This window comes from Paramormyrops kingsleyae, chromosome 23 (genome assembly GCF_048594095.1).
Source record: "Paramormyrops kingsleyae isolate MSU_618 chromosome 23, PKINGS_0.4, whole genome shotgun sequence".
Lineage (NCBI taxonomy): Eukaryota > Metazoa > Chordata > Actinopteri > Osteoglossiformes > Mormyridae > Paramormyrops > Paramormyrops kingsleyae.
In genome coordinates this window covers 4,507,697-4,520,910 of record NC_132819.1, presented here as the reverse complement: position 1 = coordinate 4,520,910, position 13,214 = coordinate 4,507,697, and the positions used below count along the sequence as shown (strand labels likewise).

The 13,214-nt window shown below is 42.8% G+C and overlaps 1 protein-coding gene across 3 annotated transcripts; it reads left to right on the top strand.

The window, feature by feature from the left end:
- Positions 1 to 7,341, top strand: LOC111853485 (uncharacterized). 3 transcript variants are annotated; one of them, XM_023830423.2, is made up of 8 exons: positions 1 to 200; positions 2,251 to 2,420; positions 3,095 to 3,208; positions 4,020 to 4,067; positions 4,473 to 4,568; positions 5,061 to 5,153; positions 5,395 to 5,493; positions 5,602 to 7,341. In XM_023830423.2, the coding sequence occupies exons 2-8, from the start codon at positions 2,259 to 2,261 to the stop codon at positions 5,623 to 5,625; spliced, it is 636 nt and encodes a 211-aa protein (XP_023686191.2). In that variant the 5' UTR covers positions 1 to 200; positions 2,251 to 2,258; the 3' UTR covers positions 5,626 to 7,341. The 3 variants fall into 3 exon arrangements, with proteins under 3 accessions (XP_023686191.2, XP_023686189.2, XP_023686190.2); XM_023830421.2 differs by lacking the exon at positions 1 to 200 and adding an exon at positions 1,245 to 1,357; XM_023830422.2 differs by lacking the exon at positions 1 to 200 and adding an exon at positions 1,364 to 1,774.
- Positions 7,342 to 13,214: the final 5,873 nt, after the last annotated feature.

The window sequence follows — 13,214 nt, the reverse complement described above, 5'->3', positions numbered from 1 at the left end:
TGGCGCAGCGACATCAACGCTCTTTCTGTACATTTCATCCGTATCTTCGTGTTTTCCCTTCTTTTTTTCTTTCTAAATCATCTGCAATTCACGAAATCTAACTATCTGTCGTAGCTCGATCACAAGGACCGCAATCGCGATTGTGTCCTCGACTTTTAGGACGTGATCTTCGTTTGAGAAAAGAAATAGAAAGAATCTGTGTAAGTCTGATGCGAATTATTATTAAAAAAAACCTATAGGCCTACGTACAGCTTTCCTCTGTTAACTGTCTAAATGTTAGTAGCGATCGAGTGATCAAAGACCGGGAAATATTAGTTTTCCTTCCTTGACCCAAAGGTTTTCCATATCGTTTACCACGCATTCTTTCCTGCAAACGGCGACCCTTATAATGTCTGGTATTAATAATGGCGTCGCTGGACATAAGCTGAGAGCCTCTTTGAAAGATACCTGTGCGTTTCTCAAAGAAAGTACTTTTAATATTGGAGTACATCCGAAGAAAGGAAACTTTTTTAAAAGTTGGGAGACGTGCCATTTGCATGTATTTGGGGATAAATTATAAGAGAAAGACAAAAGTTATATTATGAACGATCCGTATGTTTTTCCAATGAAAAAATATTATTTTCACGTTGTCATATGTAACAGAAGAAAAGTAGACAGGACCAGACGAGAGGCTGGCGTTACTATATGTTCGGTGGCTTGAAAGTCAGCAGGGGACATGAATAGTCAATATGACAATGTAATCCTTAAAAACGAATAATTTTAGATTATAACATAAATTTATTTTGCTAATATAACGAAAGAAGCCCATTTTCTAGATATAAAGGTACTGCGCCGTCTTAGAATAAACTGGGTGTAAATCCATAACCCCCTACATTTAGCGCTAACGTAAATATTTGTTTTGTAACTAATTCACGGCCCAGTTCACGATTCATTTGCAAGTTCACGGCTTTTACCCTGCAAATGATGTTCATTTAAACAAATGGTTCAAGACCGTGCTCTGAAGAATGGCCGTTATTCTAAAATCGACTCCTATAATGGAATCAAAAGTTGCGAAGCGAATAGTCGGTACAAGCTGGGCATTTATTTTCCAAAAACATCGCCAAAAAGAATACATTATAATGTACTGTTCTTCGTTTGTTTAGTTTGTCTTGCAACATTCAACACAGGGAAGCACCAGGTTTATAAATAGAATGATCAACAATGAAAAATGAAGTGAAAAACTATGCAGCCCCCCCAAAACATGCTGTAATACGCCTTTAAAAGGCTGAGGCTTTCAAAGTATTTTAGCATCTAACAGGCGTGCCGCTTTCAGTCAGCTCTGCGCCCACCCCGTAATTAAAGATACACACAATATACAGTAAGTTGCAATTTTCTTTCAATATCGCTGCGCTTTTTCGCTTCTTTCTTTTGCGGTTCGGTCGCCGGTGTCGTCGGGATCACCGCCGCACTTCTCGAGTCTTTTCCTCGACGGGAAAAAGGGATCTAAATTTTATTGCCCGTTCCTGGGGGCGTCTGACACAGGCGTCCTTCCTTACATCGGGAGACTCGCCCATCTCGCATTCTTAGCAGCCATTTTTCCAGGGGTGCCACCGAAAAGTAGGCCAATTCGAGGACTTAGGCTGGAAACAGTGAGAAGAAAGCTGCGTGATGACAACGGACTGTGATTCACCGCTGTTTAAAAAGCTGGTCAAGGACGCATGCCCTGTTGCATCTATCAGAACATCATTATACAGACAGTAATATTTCTGTCTTTAAGTGTATTGTGTTATTAACGGTGACGTATTATTCTTATTATTATTATAGGTCTTGTGTGCTTGATGGAATATCATGATGCTTGTATAATAACTGATATGAGCAGGGTTAAAAGTTAGCCAGTTACAAACTGACATGTGTTTTTCATTAACACACTAACTTGTAATAAAGGAAACTGGGTTTTAAAACAGTTGTTTAAATTGCACACTGCAGACAGATATCAGCTTATATATGACAGTTGTGTCTCTAAAAAGTTGATTTACAGCATGAGGTTTATTCAACCGCTTAAGATTTTGTTGTCAGCTGAGCGGTGTGAGTAAAACAGGGCTGATATTTTGAAATTAACAAATGTCATGCGCGTTTGCATGAAAACGTAGTTCAGTTTTGGGCAGACTTGCACTCCTTTGAGGGGGTGCTGTTTTATTTGTGGGTCGAAGGGGATGATTTGCAGTGTGATTTTTGTGTGTCTGATGTGTCCGATGTGTCCAATCCTACCAGGATCCAGGATGTCCAGTCATGCGGCTGCTGCCATCTCCGCCATGATCACCAGCCAGGTGTACCCGCAGATGTGGCGACCGGCACCGCGCCCTGCCAGGCGGAGCCAGAATCGCAGCCGGCAGCCCAAGGATCGGGCCATCTTCTCAAAGGGGAATACCAAAGCTGTAGGGGTGAGGACATCAGATTACATCATAAAAGCTTTGCACCACCTGTTAGGTTAGGTGCCTTTCCCTATAACAATTGGGGTTAAGGGGATTTGAACCAACACCCTTGTGATCATAAGCATAGCATCCTAATCAGCTAATCCACCCACCCCTCTTGCTTAGGTTGCACTTCCTGCTGCTTTGAGTGTGACTTAAATGAGGGTAGCGATAGGTCTATGTTCCATCATCAATACTGGGCTGTGCTGCGTCTGTTTGGCTATTTCAGTGCAGCTTATGTCATTAGCATATTAATGTCTTTGCTTCTGGGTTCACACATGCATTGAGACCGTAATGCCGTTTTAACGCTGGTTGAGTTTTGAAGAGGGTAAAATCGATTGTTGTACATAGACAGTAACTATGCCGAAAACAGTATCGTAGAGGCAGTGGGCATTTCGCAAACAAGCAGAATCACTGACTCTATTAAATAATAAGCTCCATGGTTTTCACTGTATCTAGTTGGCCCTGAGATTATAAAAGAAAGCATGTGATGCAACACATGACTTTTTCACTTAGACACATTTACAGTTTCGGCTAAGCAGACGCCCATGTGCAGACCACCACCCTACTGCATTGCGGTCAGTGTGAGCTGATATGTTTCCCAGGCTGTGCCTTGATGTGGATTTTCTCTCTCTGTCTTGAAGAGCATACAGGTTTTAATCGGAGTTGGAGTCCTTGCCACTGTCTTCTTTACATACCTATTGTGGCATGGCATCCCGGCTGTTTTCATCACGATTTCTTTGGTTTTGAGCATAATGGTGAGTATGCAAATAACCATGTTGTATTTTGTGGTTTAGATAACAAGACTTCCATCTTTACACAGCCAGGTACCAAACTGCACCAGTATCTGTTTTAGAACCATTCTCATGGCTAGTAGAATACAGCCCCCTATCACAGGGGTGTCAAACCCAGTCCTGGGGGGCCGAATCCCTGCACATTTTTGGGTTTCTCCTCATTTAACACCTCTGATTCAGCTCCTTGTGCTAATTACCACACAGCTCTTGAGCTGAATCATTTGTGGTGGAACAGGGAAAGAACTAAGCTACACAGGGCTCCGGCCCCCCAGGACTGCAGTTTGATTCCCCTGCCCTGCTGGGGTGTCAAACTGATGCCCATACGGTGGATATTAAAAGTCTACACACTCTATTGAAAGTACATGTTTTTGCAATTTAAAGCCAAAAATCACGGTAAATCATCGAAAACGACTTTTTTTTTTTAACGAATTAGTGTCTTTGCAATCAATAAAACTCAAAAGGAAAACAAAGAGGCAGTTAGTAGAACAATTAATTACATCGGTGCCATTAGTAACAGGGCTTCTTGTACATTTTCCAGATGCATTGCTGCCCATTTGGCTCCCGTTGCTCATTTTTATGGTGCCTGTGATATAGAGTTTAACAGTGACACCGTCGTCAATAACCGTCACACCGTAAATCTAAATGCGTAATAAGCTTTGTGTCTGTACTGAAGTGACTGAGAGGATGACTTACAAGTGGCTTAGAATTTTTAGGAGACGGGTCAGACACTGGAAGGATGATTTATGTGTTTTTCCTAAAATCTCATCTTTTCCAGTGTATCATCAGCGGGGTGGTGTCTGCCTTTGCCAGGGGAAATAAGCTGGTATGTGGAACACACCTGCCTCAGTGGAGCCTGTTCACTCTGCACGTCCTGTCTGATCAGCCCTGCTTCTTGGGCTCTGGAACGTTCCTGTGATCCGCATGTATTTGCACTAATGAGGCCCGTGATCATTTTGAGGGACCGACTCATTAAAATATTACATTTGTCTCCCTCGATGACTAGTATTTCACCCAGAAATGTTGGCCGTTAAGGCACGGAAAATGACCGATTAATGTCTGAGTGTCTGAGAGCTAATTGAATATGTTCACTATCAGATTATTTATTTAGTAAATGAGGGGCAAAGGACGGCTTGGCTTGTGTTTATTCAGGGAGATGCGAGCGATGCTGAGGCTGTAGAGAGCATTAGCGGACCTCGCTTTTTACAGGATGTGTACTCCTGTGCTGTAGATCATAGCGGCTGTCGTCACCAGCTCCCTCAGCGCCATCATGGCCCTCGTCAGCATCGTCATCGACAGCCTTTTTGTCTTCTGCGGCTTGTGTAACGTAAGTAAAGTGGGGCTACCCGCCTGTCCGGAGTCCAGACTCCCCTCTTGTCCTCGCTCCTCTCGATGTCCGCTCCAGTTTTTCCATTTATGTAGAAAAATTGACATTGTTGTCAGCCTCGTGTCGGGGGGGGGGGGGGGGGGCTTGGGCGCAGTTACCATAGAGACGGGTTCCAGGAAGCCATCCAGTTGAGTGTTATAATCACATTTATACAAAACTTATTGCATCTGACTAACAGGCACATTACTGAAAATACAACTGTTATATACTGTCACCCCCCCCCCCCAAGTCAGCCCTTGTTAGAACTGTTTATGTTATATGCTTATATTTGTACTAAATGTCCAGCACATCTTAAGGTTGCATGCTGAACATTTTAATGATGTTGTGGTTTGCTTTGATTTGACTACCTTCCTCAGAGCAACCGCACTTCCCCTCTCATCCTCAGCTTGCTCTGTGCCTCTTGCCTTTAATGGATTCTGTTCCTGTTAACAGGGGATTCTGCTGTTCCTCTCCATCCTGAACCTCTTCATCACTGTGCTGAGTATAGTTTACGGGTGCAAGGTTCTCTGCCATGCTGGCACCCAGGTGAGGAAGGACTATTGATCCACACGATTAGCATCCTGAATACACAAGAACCAGAACTCTGAGACAGTTTTTTTTTTGTATCCCTCGTAGGAGGAATGTATGTCTCCATTTACGCCAGCAAAAGCATATTCTAGCAATTCTAAATTCGCCTGTAGGGGGAGCCAAAATGTACTATATTTGTATCTCCTTTGTGCTAGCTACAAGATCTTATGTTCTGCCATGTTTTAATATTTTTTTCCAGGAGCCTGTGACCGGCAGACAAGAAGGTTGGAGGGATGGGTTGTCTAGGCGGGAAGATGAGAAAATGCTGAATACCTTCATCCTCGGCCCGCAGGCCAAGGTGTCTGCCACCCCCATCTGTTATCCACTCACAAAACCCCGCAAATCTAAGTATGACCTGCTACTCTGACCAAGAAGACTAACCAGCACTGTTGTTTTTTTCTCCTAGAACCCTGCTACTCACCAACCGTGATCTGCATCTCTGCATTGGCCGATGTTTCCTTCCCAGAATTCCCTGTCCTTTTTACTCCCCCAAGCAAAGGCTTGTTCATCAGGACACAAGCCTGGTGTTCAGGCCACGGCTGCCTTTGTGCATCAGGGATCACCAGATTCTAACTAAAATGATCTAATACCCATCAGCAGGTGGTATATAAACCTTATAGAAAAACACTTATAGACCAAAAGAATCTCTTAAGAAAAAAAAGGAGAATGGAAACCAGAAAACTCAGAATGATTCTCTAACAGGAATGCTCTTCAGTGTGCTGTGGCTGCAAATGTTTTGGTTCAGTGGAATCATCTACTGATGGTCCAGAACATTCTGACAAAATGCAGACGTTGCTCCTCGACGCATCCGAAGGTTCCTTTTATGATGTTGCTTGGTGGTGGAGAACAGACTTCTGGGCTGCGGTGTCTGCTGAATTTAAAGTCACCTCTCACTTCGGAGTGCCATGTAAGGTGTTTTCCAGCCATGGTGAAGGTTCCCACCCCATATTACAAAATAAGATTTTGTACATATTTATGTTTAAGAAGATAGCTCTGACATTGTTTTGTTAAATTAAATAAAAACCCGAAGTGCACATCAAGAGCAGAAAACAGCTGAGAAACATTCTCCAGCTTCCTCAGGATAGGGTTGCAGAAGTCGTTGGAATGTTCTATGGATCTAGCATAAAGAGCTCAATGCTTGGCTCCCGCTAACCACTTGTGGGAGAGGGCAAAGCCTCAGCCTGCCTCAGCCTTTAGGTGCCTTTACTCAGTGGGTCCAACGGGGAAGACCTCCGAGGCGGCCGTCAGCTGTGTGTAGATGGAAAATCAGGACAGGTGTGTTGCTTTCCTCACAGAGTGTACTCACCAGCAACTGAGTCCCCGATCTGACATGTAAGTGGACGTTTCGGAATTCAGTGAAGAGGTGCATTGTGGGAGGTGGCGGTGTGCTACACCACACCGTGCTATTTGTAATCGGTGAGGAAGAAGCATCCAACCCAGGATTAACCATTCCTAGCTTATCCAAGTTTTGCCTAATCTTTTTCATAATGTTGGCCTTTTTTAACAAGTGTTTTTTTCTCCAGCTATATATTGTATTGAATTGGAATTAACCAATTTTAAGTACAATTCCTGTTCCAGTTCAGTATTGACCTGAAACTTCTTTGCACTGTATCTATTTGCTTAGAATGTTTTTTTTGCACTTTACTTTATACTCCATTACCAGTTGTGTCACATAAGAACATAAGAACTATACAAACGAGAGGAGGCCATTCGGCCCATCGAGCTCGCTTGGGGAGAACTTAACTAATAGCTCAGAGTTGTTAAAATCTTATCTAGCTCTGATTTAAAGGAACTCAAGGATTCAGCTTGCACTACGTTATCAGGAAGACTATTCCATACTCTGACTACACGCTGTGTAAAGAAGTGCTTCCTTAAATCCAGTTTGAAATGTTCTCCCACTAATTTCCACCTATGGCCACGAGTTCTTGTATTTGAACTAATGCTGAAGTAACTATTCGGTTGAACAGCATCCAAACCTGTTAGGATCTTATAGACCTGGATCATGTCCCCCCTCAGATGTCACCATTTACATTATATAGCAGTATTGCATTTATAAATGATTATTTTTCTAATTCATTATTTGAGTCTTTTTTTTGTGTACTAGGGAATATATTGTATACACAATAAACAAATTTGTCAGTGTAAAGCTCCTTATTGTGGGTATCTTTTCTTTTTGATGTTCAGCTGGTCATTGTACTCTAGATGAACACTACATTTCAGTACTAATGACACTGTACTGATCCCTGTGGGGAAATTCTGTTTTTGATTCGCCCGTCTTGTTCTCCCTGCCACACATGTAGACGAGAGGAAGTTCGGTGGCCAAGGGCAGCAGCAGCCGTAGAGCTGGGGGTTGTAGGCCGTGCTCAAAGGACCACGGACATGTGACCCTTAGGCCAAGGGCGGGCAAGAACTGGCAACCATCTAACCCAGGGGTCGCCAATCTTATCCCCAAAGGGCCAGTGTGTATGCAGGTTTTTGGGATAACCTTTAGGTCAGCTGTTCAAACCCAGGTGTGAGGACTCTTCAGCCAATCAGTCCTCTAATTAGTAATCTGATTAGGGAGTTGCAGCGAAAACCCGCATACACACCGGCCCTTTGTGGATAAGATTGGCCACCCCTGAACCAACCGCTGGTGTGGAGGACTGGCCTGTTGAGCCGCACTACCATCTCTTCAGTCACTCCCAACAAATAATAGAAGTGCAAAATTACACTTATTAAAGTGAAATTAAATATTTTGTTTTGCCCATCAATTCCGCTTTCAACCAAATATCCAGCACAAGTGTGGGTTTTTATATATCATCCAAAACTGAAATATTATTGGTATCATGCTGGTCTTTTTAAAACAGGTGTCAGCATTACTGATAATATGTAGTTGTACATATTTATCCAGTTACCTGTCCTATGAGACTTTAAGGTGTAAGACATGCTGAACTGTATACAGGAGACCTGTTTTTAAAAAGATGTGTGTACAAATAACGCTTGGCTATTACTGACATGGCATACAAATGATAACCACAAGAGGGAGATATTGCACACCGGTATCAAAGAATTTAAGACAAGGTAAATATTTCCAACAAGGGGCGTTCCGTTGCATTGAGCTTTACTCGAAATGAGATGAAATTAAATGATCCTTTTAATTTGCCATTTGCACATGAACAGCTTGCAATGCTTCTCTTGGAATGCCACATCTAGCTCTCATTTGAGACACACGCACACACACATACAGTTGAGAGTGAAGCTTGGGGTCCAGTCACAGAGTCAGGCCACGTATCTGGTGTCCTTAGAGCACTTTGCACTGCAAACTATCAGTGGAAGATCGTCTCTAAAGTTCGATTTTTTGAAAAATCGACAATGTTGACAATTTTGTCTTACAGTAATATCACATTACTATGCTCTGATAGAAGCTACAATGGCACACAATGTTGTTGTTGGCACCTGGGAAGCAATTCTAGTCTATCCTGGTGTGATGATTTGTATATAAGCCGTAGATATTCATTAATGTTCAAATATTACTGATGATGAAGGGCAGCTTGGTAGATTAGCGTAGATTAGCTAATAGATTAGCGTCGTCCACATAGTTAACACCCAGTCACAATCTGACGGCCCTCTTCTGCGTGATGTGCGTTAACATTATTTACGTAATGCTGAATTTGACGTAAAAGTATGTGGTCTTTTTTTACTCAAGCAAGAATATATTTCATGGGTATGAAAAATCCATACTGGCACATTCTAAATGTTAATACTTTAATACAGGCCTGGTCAATAAATAAAGCCATACAATGTTTAAAATATTTATAATCTTAGCACTCAGATAGCAGTATGTGATATTGTGATGCATGTGCAAAAAACGTCTGCATTCCTTTTTAGGGCATGCTTGGGGCGGGGGGAGGTAGATTGGCCTGTCATTCTTCCAGCTAATTTTCACACTTGTGAAGTAAAAGAAAAATAAACTATCTGCCATGTAATTTTCGCAATTGCTAGAATGCAGAGAAACATCAAAGTTGTGGCAGTAATAGGAATAACAGTATTTCAGTAACATTCCATCCCTGCGTAAATACTGGCTTTCCAGTGCAGGCTGACAGGAGGGAGTCTCAGCAGCTGGGACCTCGCTTTGCCTCATTCTCTTTAAACGGAGGCAGCGTTTCTCAAAAGGGCCCAAATTGCTCTCCCAAGCCCGGGGATTTTATCGCTGGCTGGGCTGCTGAACCCTGCATTGCTCTGTGAAGTGACCCGATTCCTTAAGCTTTCAGGGGGGTGAGCCGCGGTTAAAAGATGCACTGCGGTGTGTGTACGTGTGTGTGTGCAGGCGTGTGTGTGGGGTGGACTGGAAGAGAGGACTCCGAAGTGTTGAAGCATAAAATCAGCCTCTCCCCCCCCCCTTTTCCTCTTCCTCCCCCTCTGCCACTGGACCCGACGCGAGACAGGAGCAATTTGTGCGATTTTACAGCTCACTGGCTCTCTACAGCGCTGACAGCCTTGCACTAAGAGAGAGAGGGGTGGGGGGGGATGAAGGCATTCTGGTGCTAGTTGTGATGGGGGTAAGGGGGAGTCGGCATCGTGAAATAGGGAAAGGAGATATAAAATAGCAGCAATGGATGGCCGATAACGGGGTAGATGGTTGAGGGAACACAGAGGAGGAAACTGTGAAAAAAGAGCAAGAACAAGACAAGGCTAGTGATGGCATTACGGAAGATGCGTAAAAACGTGCCGTTAAAATGTGCCGGAGAGCAATTCTGCTGCTGTTACGGGGAGCAAACGGTAACCGTGAGGTGAACGAAGGGCATGGAGGATGAAATGAAGGCAGCATGAGTCAGTAAAGGAGCTCAGCTAGCGTCCCTTTCTGATTGGCTAACCTACAGGTACGCATATCCAGTCCAGTGAAGCAGCTCAACTAGCATCCCATTCTGATTGGCTAACCTACGAATGCACCTATCCAGTCCAGCCCCCCTACTTTGTAGTGCCCATATTTAATTAGGGCCTGATTAACATCTAGAACAATAGCACAAACATCGAAACAGCCATTAATAGGTGGTACTGATCAGCTGATGTCCAGGAAGACGCTTTCAGAATAGACGGAATACTGGAGGAACAGTGCAGAGCAAAACAGGCAGGATGGTGGCGCCGTGACCCTGAGGAGTGTCATCGTGGACCCCTCAACTTCACCTTCCACAGCAGTCCAACCTGCCATACTTTGGATGGCTGTCATTTTCCATTGAACACATCTTATTCCCAGCCAAATATATTATTTGTTTCAATAGTCTCAATAGGACATTCAGACTACAAGCAGCACAGAATGAACCAAGACCCATATCATTCTCTACACCCAGGGTATATTACTCCACAGCAAATGATTAACAGCCACAAATGATGTTAGACTGTGATAGGTTTCATTAACAAGATTCCACACTCATCTGGCAGCCTCACATAAATCAGCATGTTAAATATGGTCCCCTACGGAAATTGCCATGTTTAGAAACCAAACAGACAAATACCAAATGTCAAAAAAGGAGAATCAGATGGGCGTCGTCCTGCTTAGTGTATACGATGCAGGGTCCCCTGTGATTACAGGGTAGATTCCAGAATCTGGAAGAAGTATATATGAATACAGATATATGAAGTCAGTTTCATCTTAATTTAAGGGATTTATCCCAAGACTTATCCCAATTTGAGGAACAACCGGTAGTTTCACCACATAGCTGAAGCTGTTTGACCTCCCATATACAGACATTAAAATCAGAAGATGAATAGTAACAGCAAATAGCTTATTTTGAGGACAACAGGACATCCAGGCAAGTGATAGAACCTGAAATCTCTGTTCATTACCCAGCAGAGGTCTATACATTCAATTGTTAACTAGAAACAGATGCACAATTACACAAGTCAATAGACTACTGGTACTGATGCTATACACCAACGGCTTGTTTTTAAAAACATGATAAAATATTATCGAAAACCTGAATTTATCATCTGAGGTTTCATTTTGTAAAGAATTAGCATGCAAAACATTGTGACAAAGAACGCTAATAGGTAATATCTGGATTTCAGTCATGAAGACAAATGATGTGTCTAACCATGTATAATAAAGAGAGGCTTAAATATGTAACATTTAAAATTTTCATTTGTCTCCTTTCCTCACTTCATGTCTGAAGTCACTTTAACAGAATTGCTGTGTGCGGCCAGGGGTCAAGAGAAGGTGGTGCCCAGACCAGCCAATGAAAAAGCGCAGAGTGCAGAGGTCACAGTCAAGCTGTCTTGCGGACTGATTGGACGGGCACAAACTAGATTAACTACAGTTGACCCTTCTTTCATACTGACATACAGGGCAGCCCTGCTTTTGCTAATGTGTGTGTAACCCACTTAAAGCGTTCACTGTTCGGAACAAAGTGGAAAACCTCATTTCTTTTAAAACAGCTCCACCTATAGAAAGCATTAAAAATAATGCTGCTTGCTACACTATTCAATTAATCATTGTACTGTTACAATGATTAATAAAACTATTACAGTAAAAAAAAAAAATCTCACCAATATCTCCTTCTTCAGCAAAAGGACATTTTAATGCAAACTTATACTGAAAGCAATGTATGCTGAAGTTCCCGTCTTCCAGCGTTCCTACGGTAAATCCCAGGCAAAATGAATGCTTACAATTTTAATGCGGCTACCTTGTGCAGCAGCTGTCTCGGAAACGGCGTGTTTCATCCCGTCTGCGACTTTGACCTTGCCATCTCCGCGAGTGTAAACTATGATTCATCAGCCCGATAAATCCCCCGCTTCATTTATGTGCGGCTTGAGATACGAAGCAATCATTAGACTGGAGATGGTAGCTAATGAATTGAGGGTTGTGCTGTAGAAGGTGAGAAAAGACCCTTGGATAGAATGGGATAGAAATGATTGAAAATGTGAAAGTAGCCCACGGAATGGCTAACAAATCAGAATTATAGTTTAAAAAAAGCAGTAATTCATTATTTATTCATTAAAGGCATTGCCACACTTGATGTTATGGTATTTAGAAACCAATCTCTAACTCATTTTTCAGCTGGACTAGCAGGACAGATTGTATGTAAAAAGCCTATAGTGGATAACACAGCCCTATCTATACACACCCCAGATTCTGAAACAGAAAATTATAGGTGGAAATGCAAAATGTAGGTCAAAAATCATATCTAACTGCCATGTTTCTTTTCCCTAATCACAGGGCAACCACGTAGCATGTAACTTATTTACATGCTATTGCATGATATTCTTGGAGTTCCCAGAAACCACACAGCTGAATTCTGTCTAATGAAAGGGCACTCAGGCCTGTTGGGATCAGGCACTGTAGCTCTATTAATCTGAAGGAACACAGGAAATCAGCCAGGAAGTCTTCAGGTCTGTATCTGTCCTTCCTTTCGGCATGATGATATTTGCATTCAAAACCCTCCGCTCCATATTATTATTATTGGCCAGAGATGCGTAGAGAAATCTGAGACAAGAACACCCCCAATGAGATGTCGGAAAGGGCAAGGACCTCGTGGCCACTCTCCTGTGGGTATTTGAGTACTGCAGTCATCTTAAAGACTCGCTCCAGGCTGGTTCCATATGTCTATTTTAGGAAAGCCCTTTCTTTGTCCTGTTTAGGGTCATGTGGCAGAACTCTATGGTCATGTTCTCCATGATTGAACATCTTGAACTTTGAAGTCCATGTCACTGGTCCTTCTTGACATCACACCCCCTTTGTCAAACACTAACCGCTTTTGTTGTTGAGCTTACCGTGCTGATCCAGCCAAGGGCATTTCATTGGTTGAGAGGAATCAAACCTGGACTGTGTGTACCAGCATCTGTGATGATTCTTCCATTTCGAGAACACAGTGTTTGTCTTAAGAATTGATCTCCTTTAACAGCTTCTAGCTGGTTTCTATGCGTCTCATTTCAACCCTAATCCTTATCCTAACCCACAGTACAAAAACATTCTACTTCTAAGAGCACCGTGGATGCGTGAACATAGGGGAAGCAACAAACACGTCAGCTTGTCCAGGCGTGATT

Bases quoted from the DNA above. Each gene is read 5' to 3' on its own strand.
- LOC111853485 (XM_023830423.2), top strand. From the start codon at position 2,259: ATGTCCAGTCATGCGGCTGCTGCCATCTCCGCCATGATCACCAGCCAG. The intron at 4,569-5,060 runs GTAAGTAAAGTG...TCCTGTTAACAG, and splicing joins TCTTCTGCGGCTTGTGTAAC to GGGATTCTGCTGTTCCTCTC. The intron at 5,494-5,601 runs GTGTCTGCCACC...TTTTTCTCCTAG, and splicing joins TCCTCGGCCCGCAGGCCAAG to AACCCTGCTACTCACCAACC.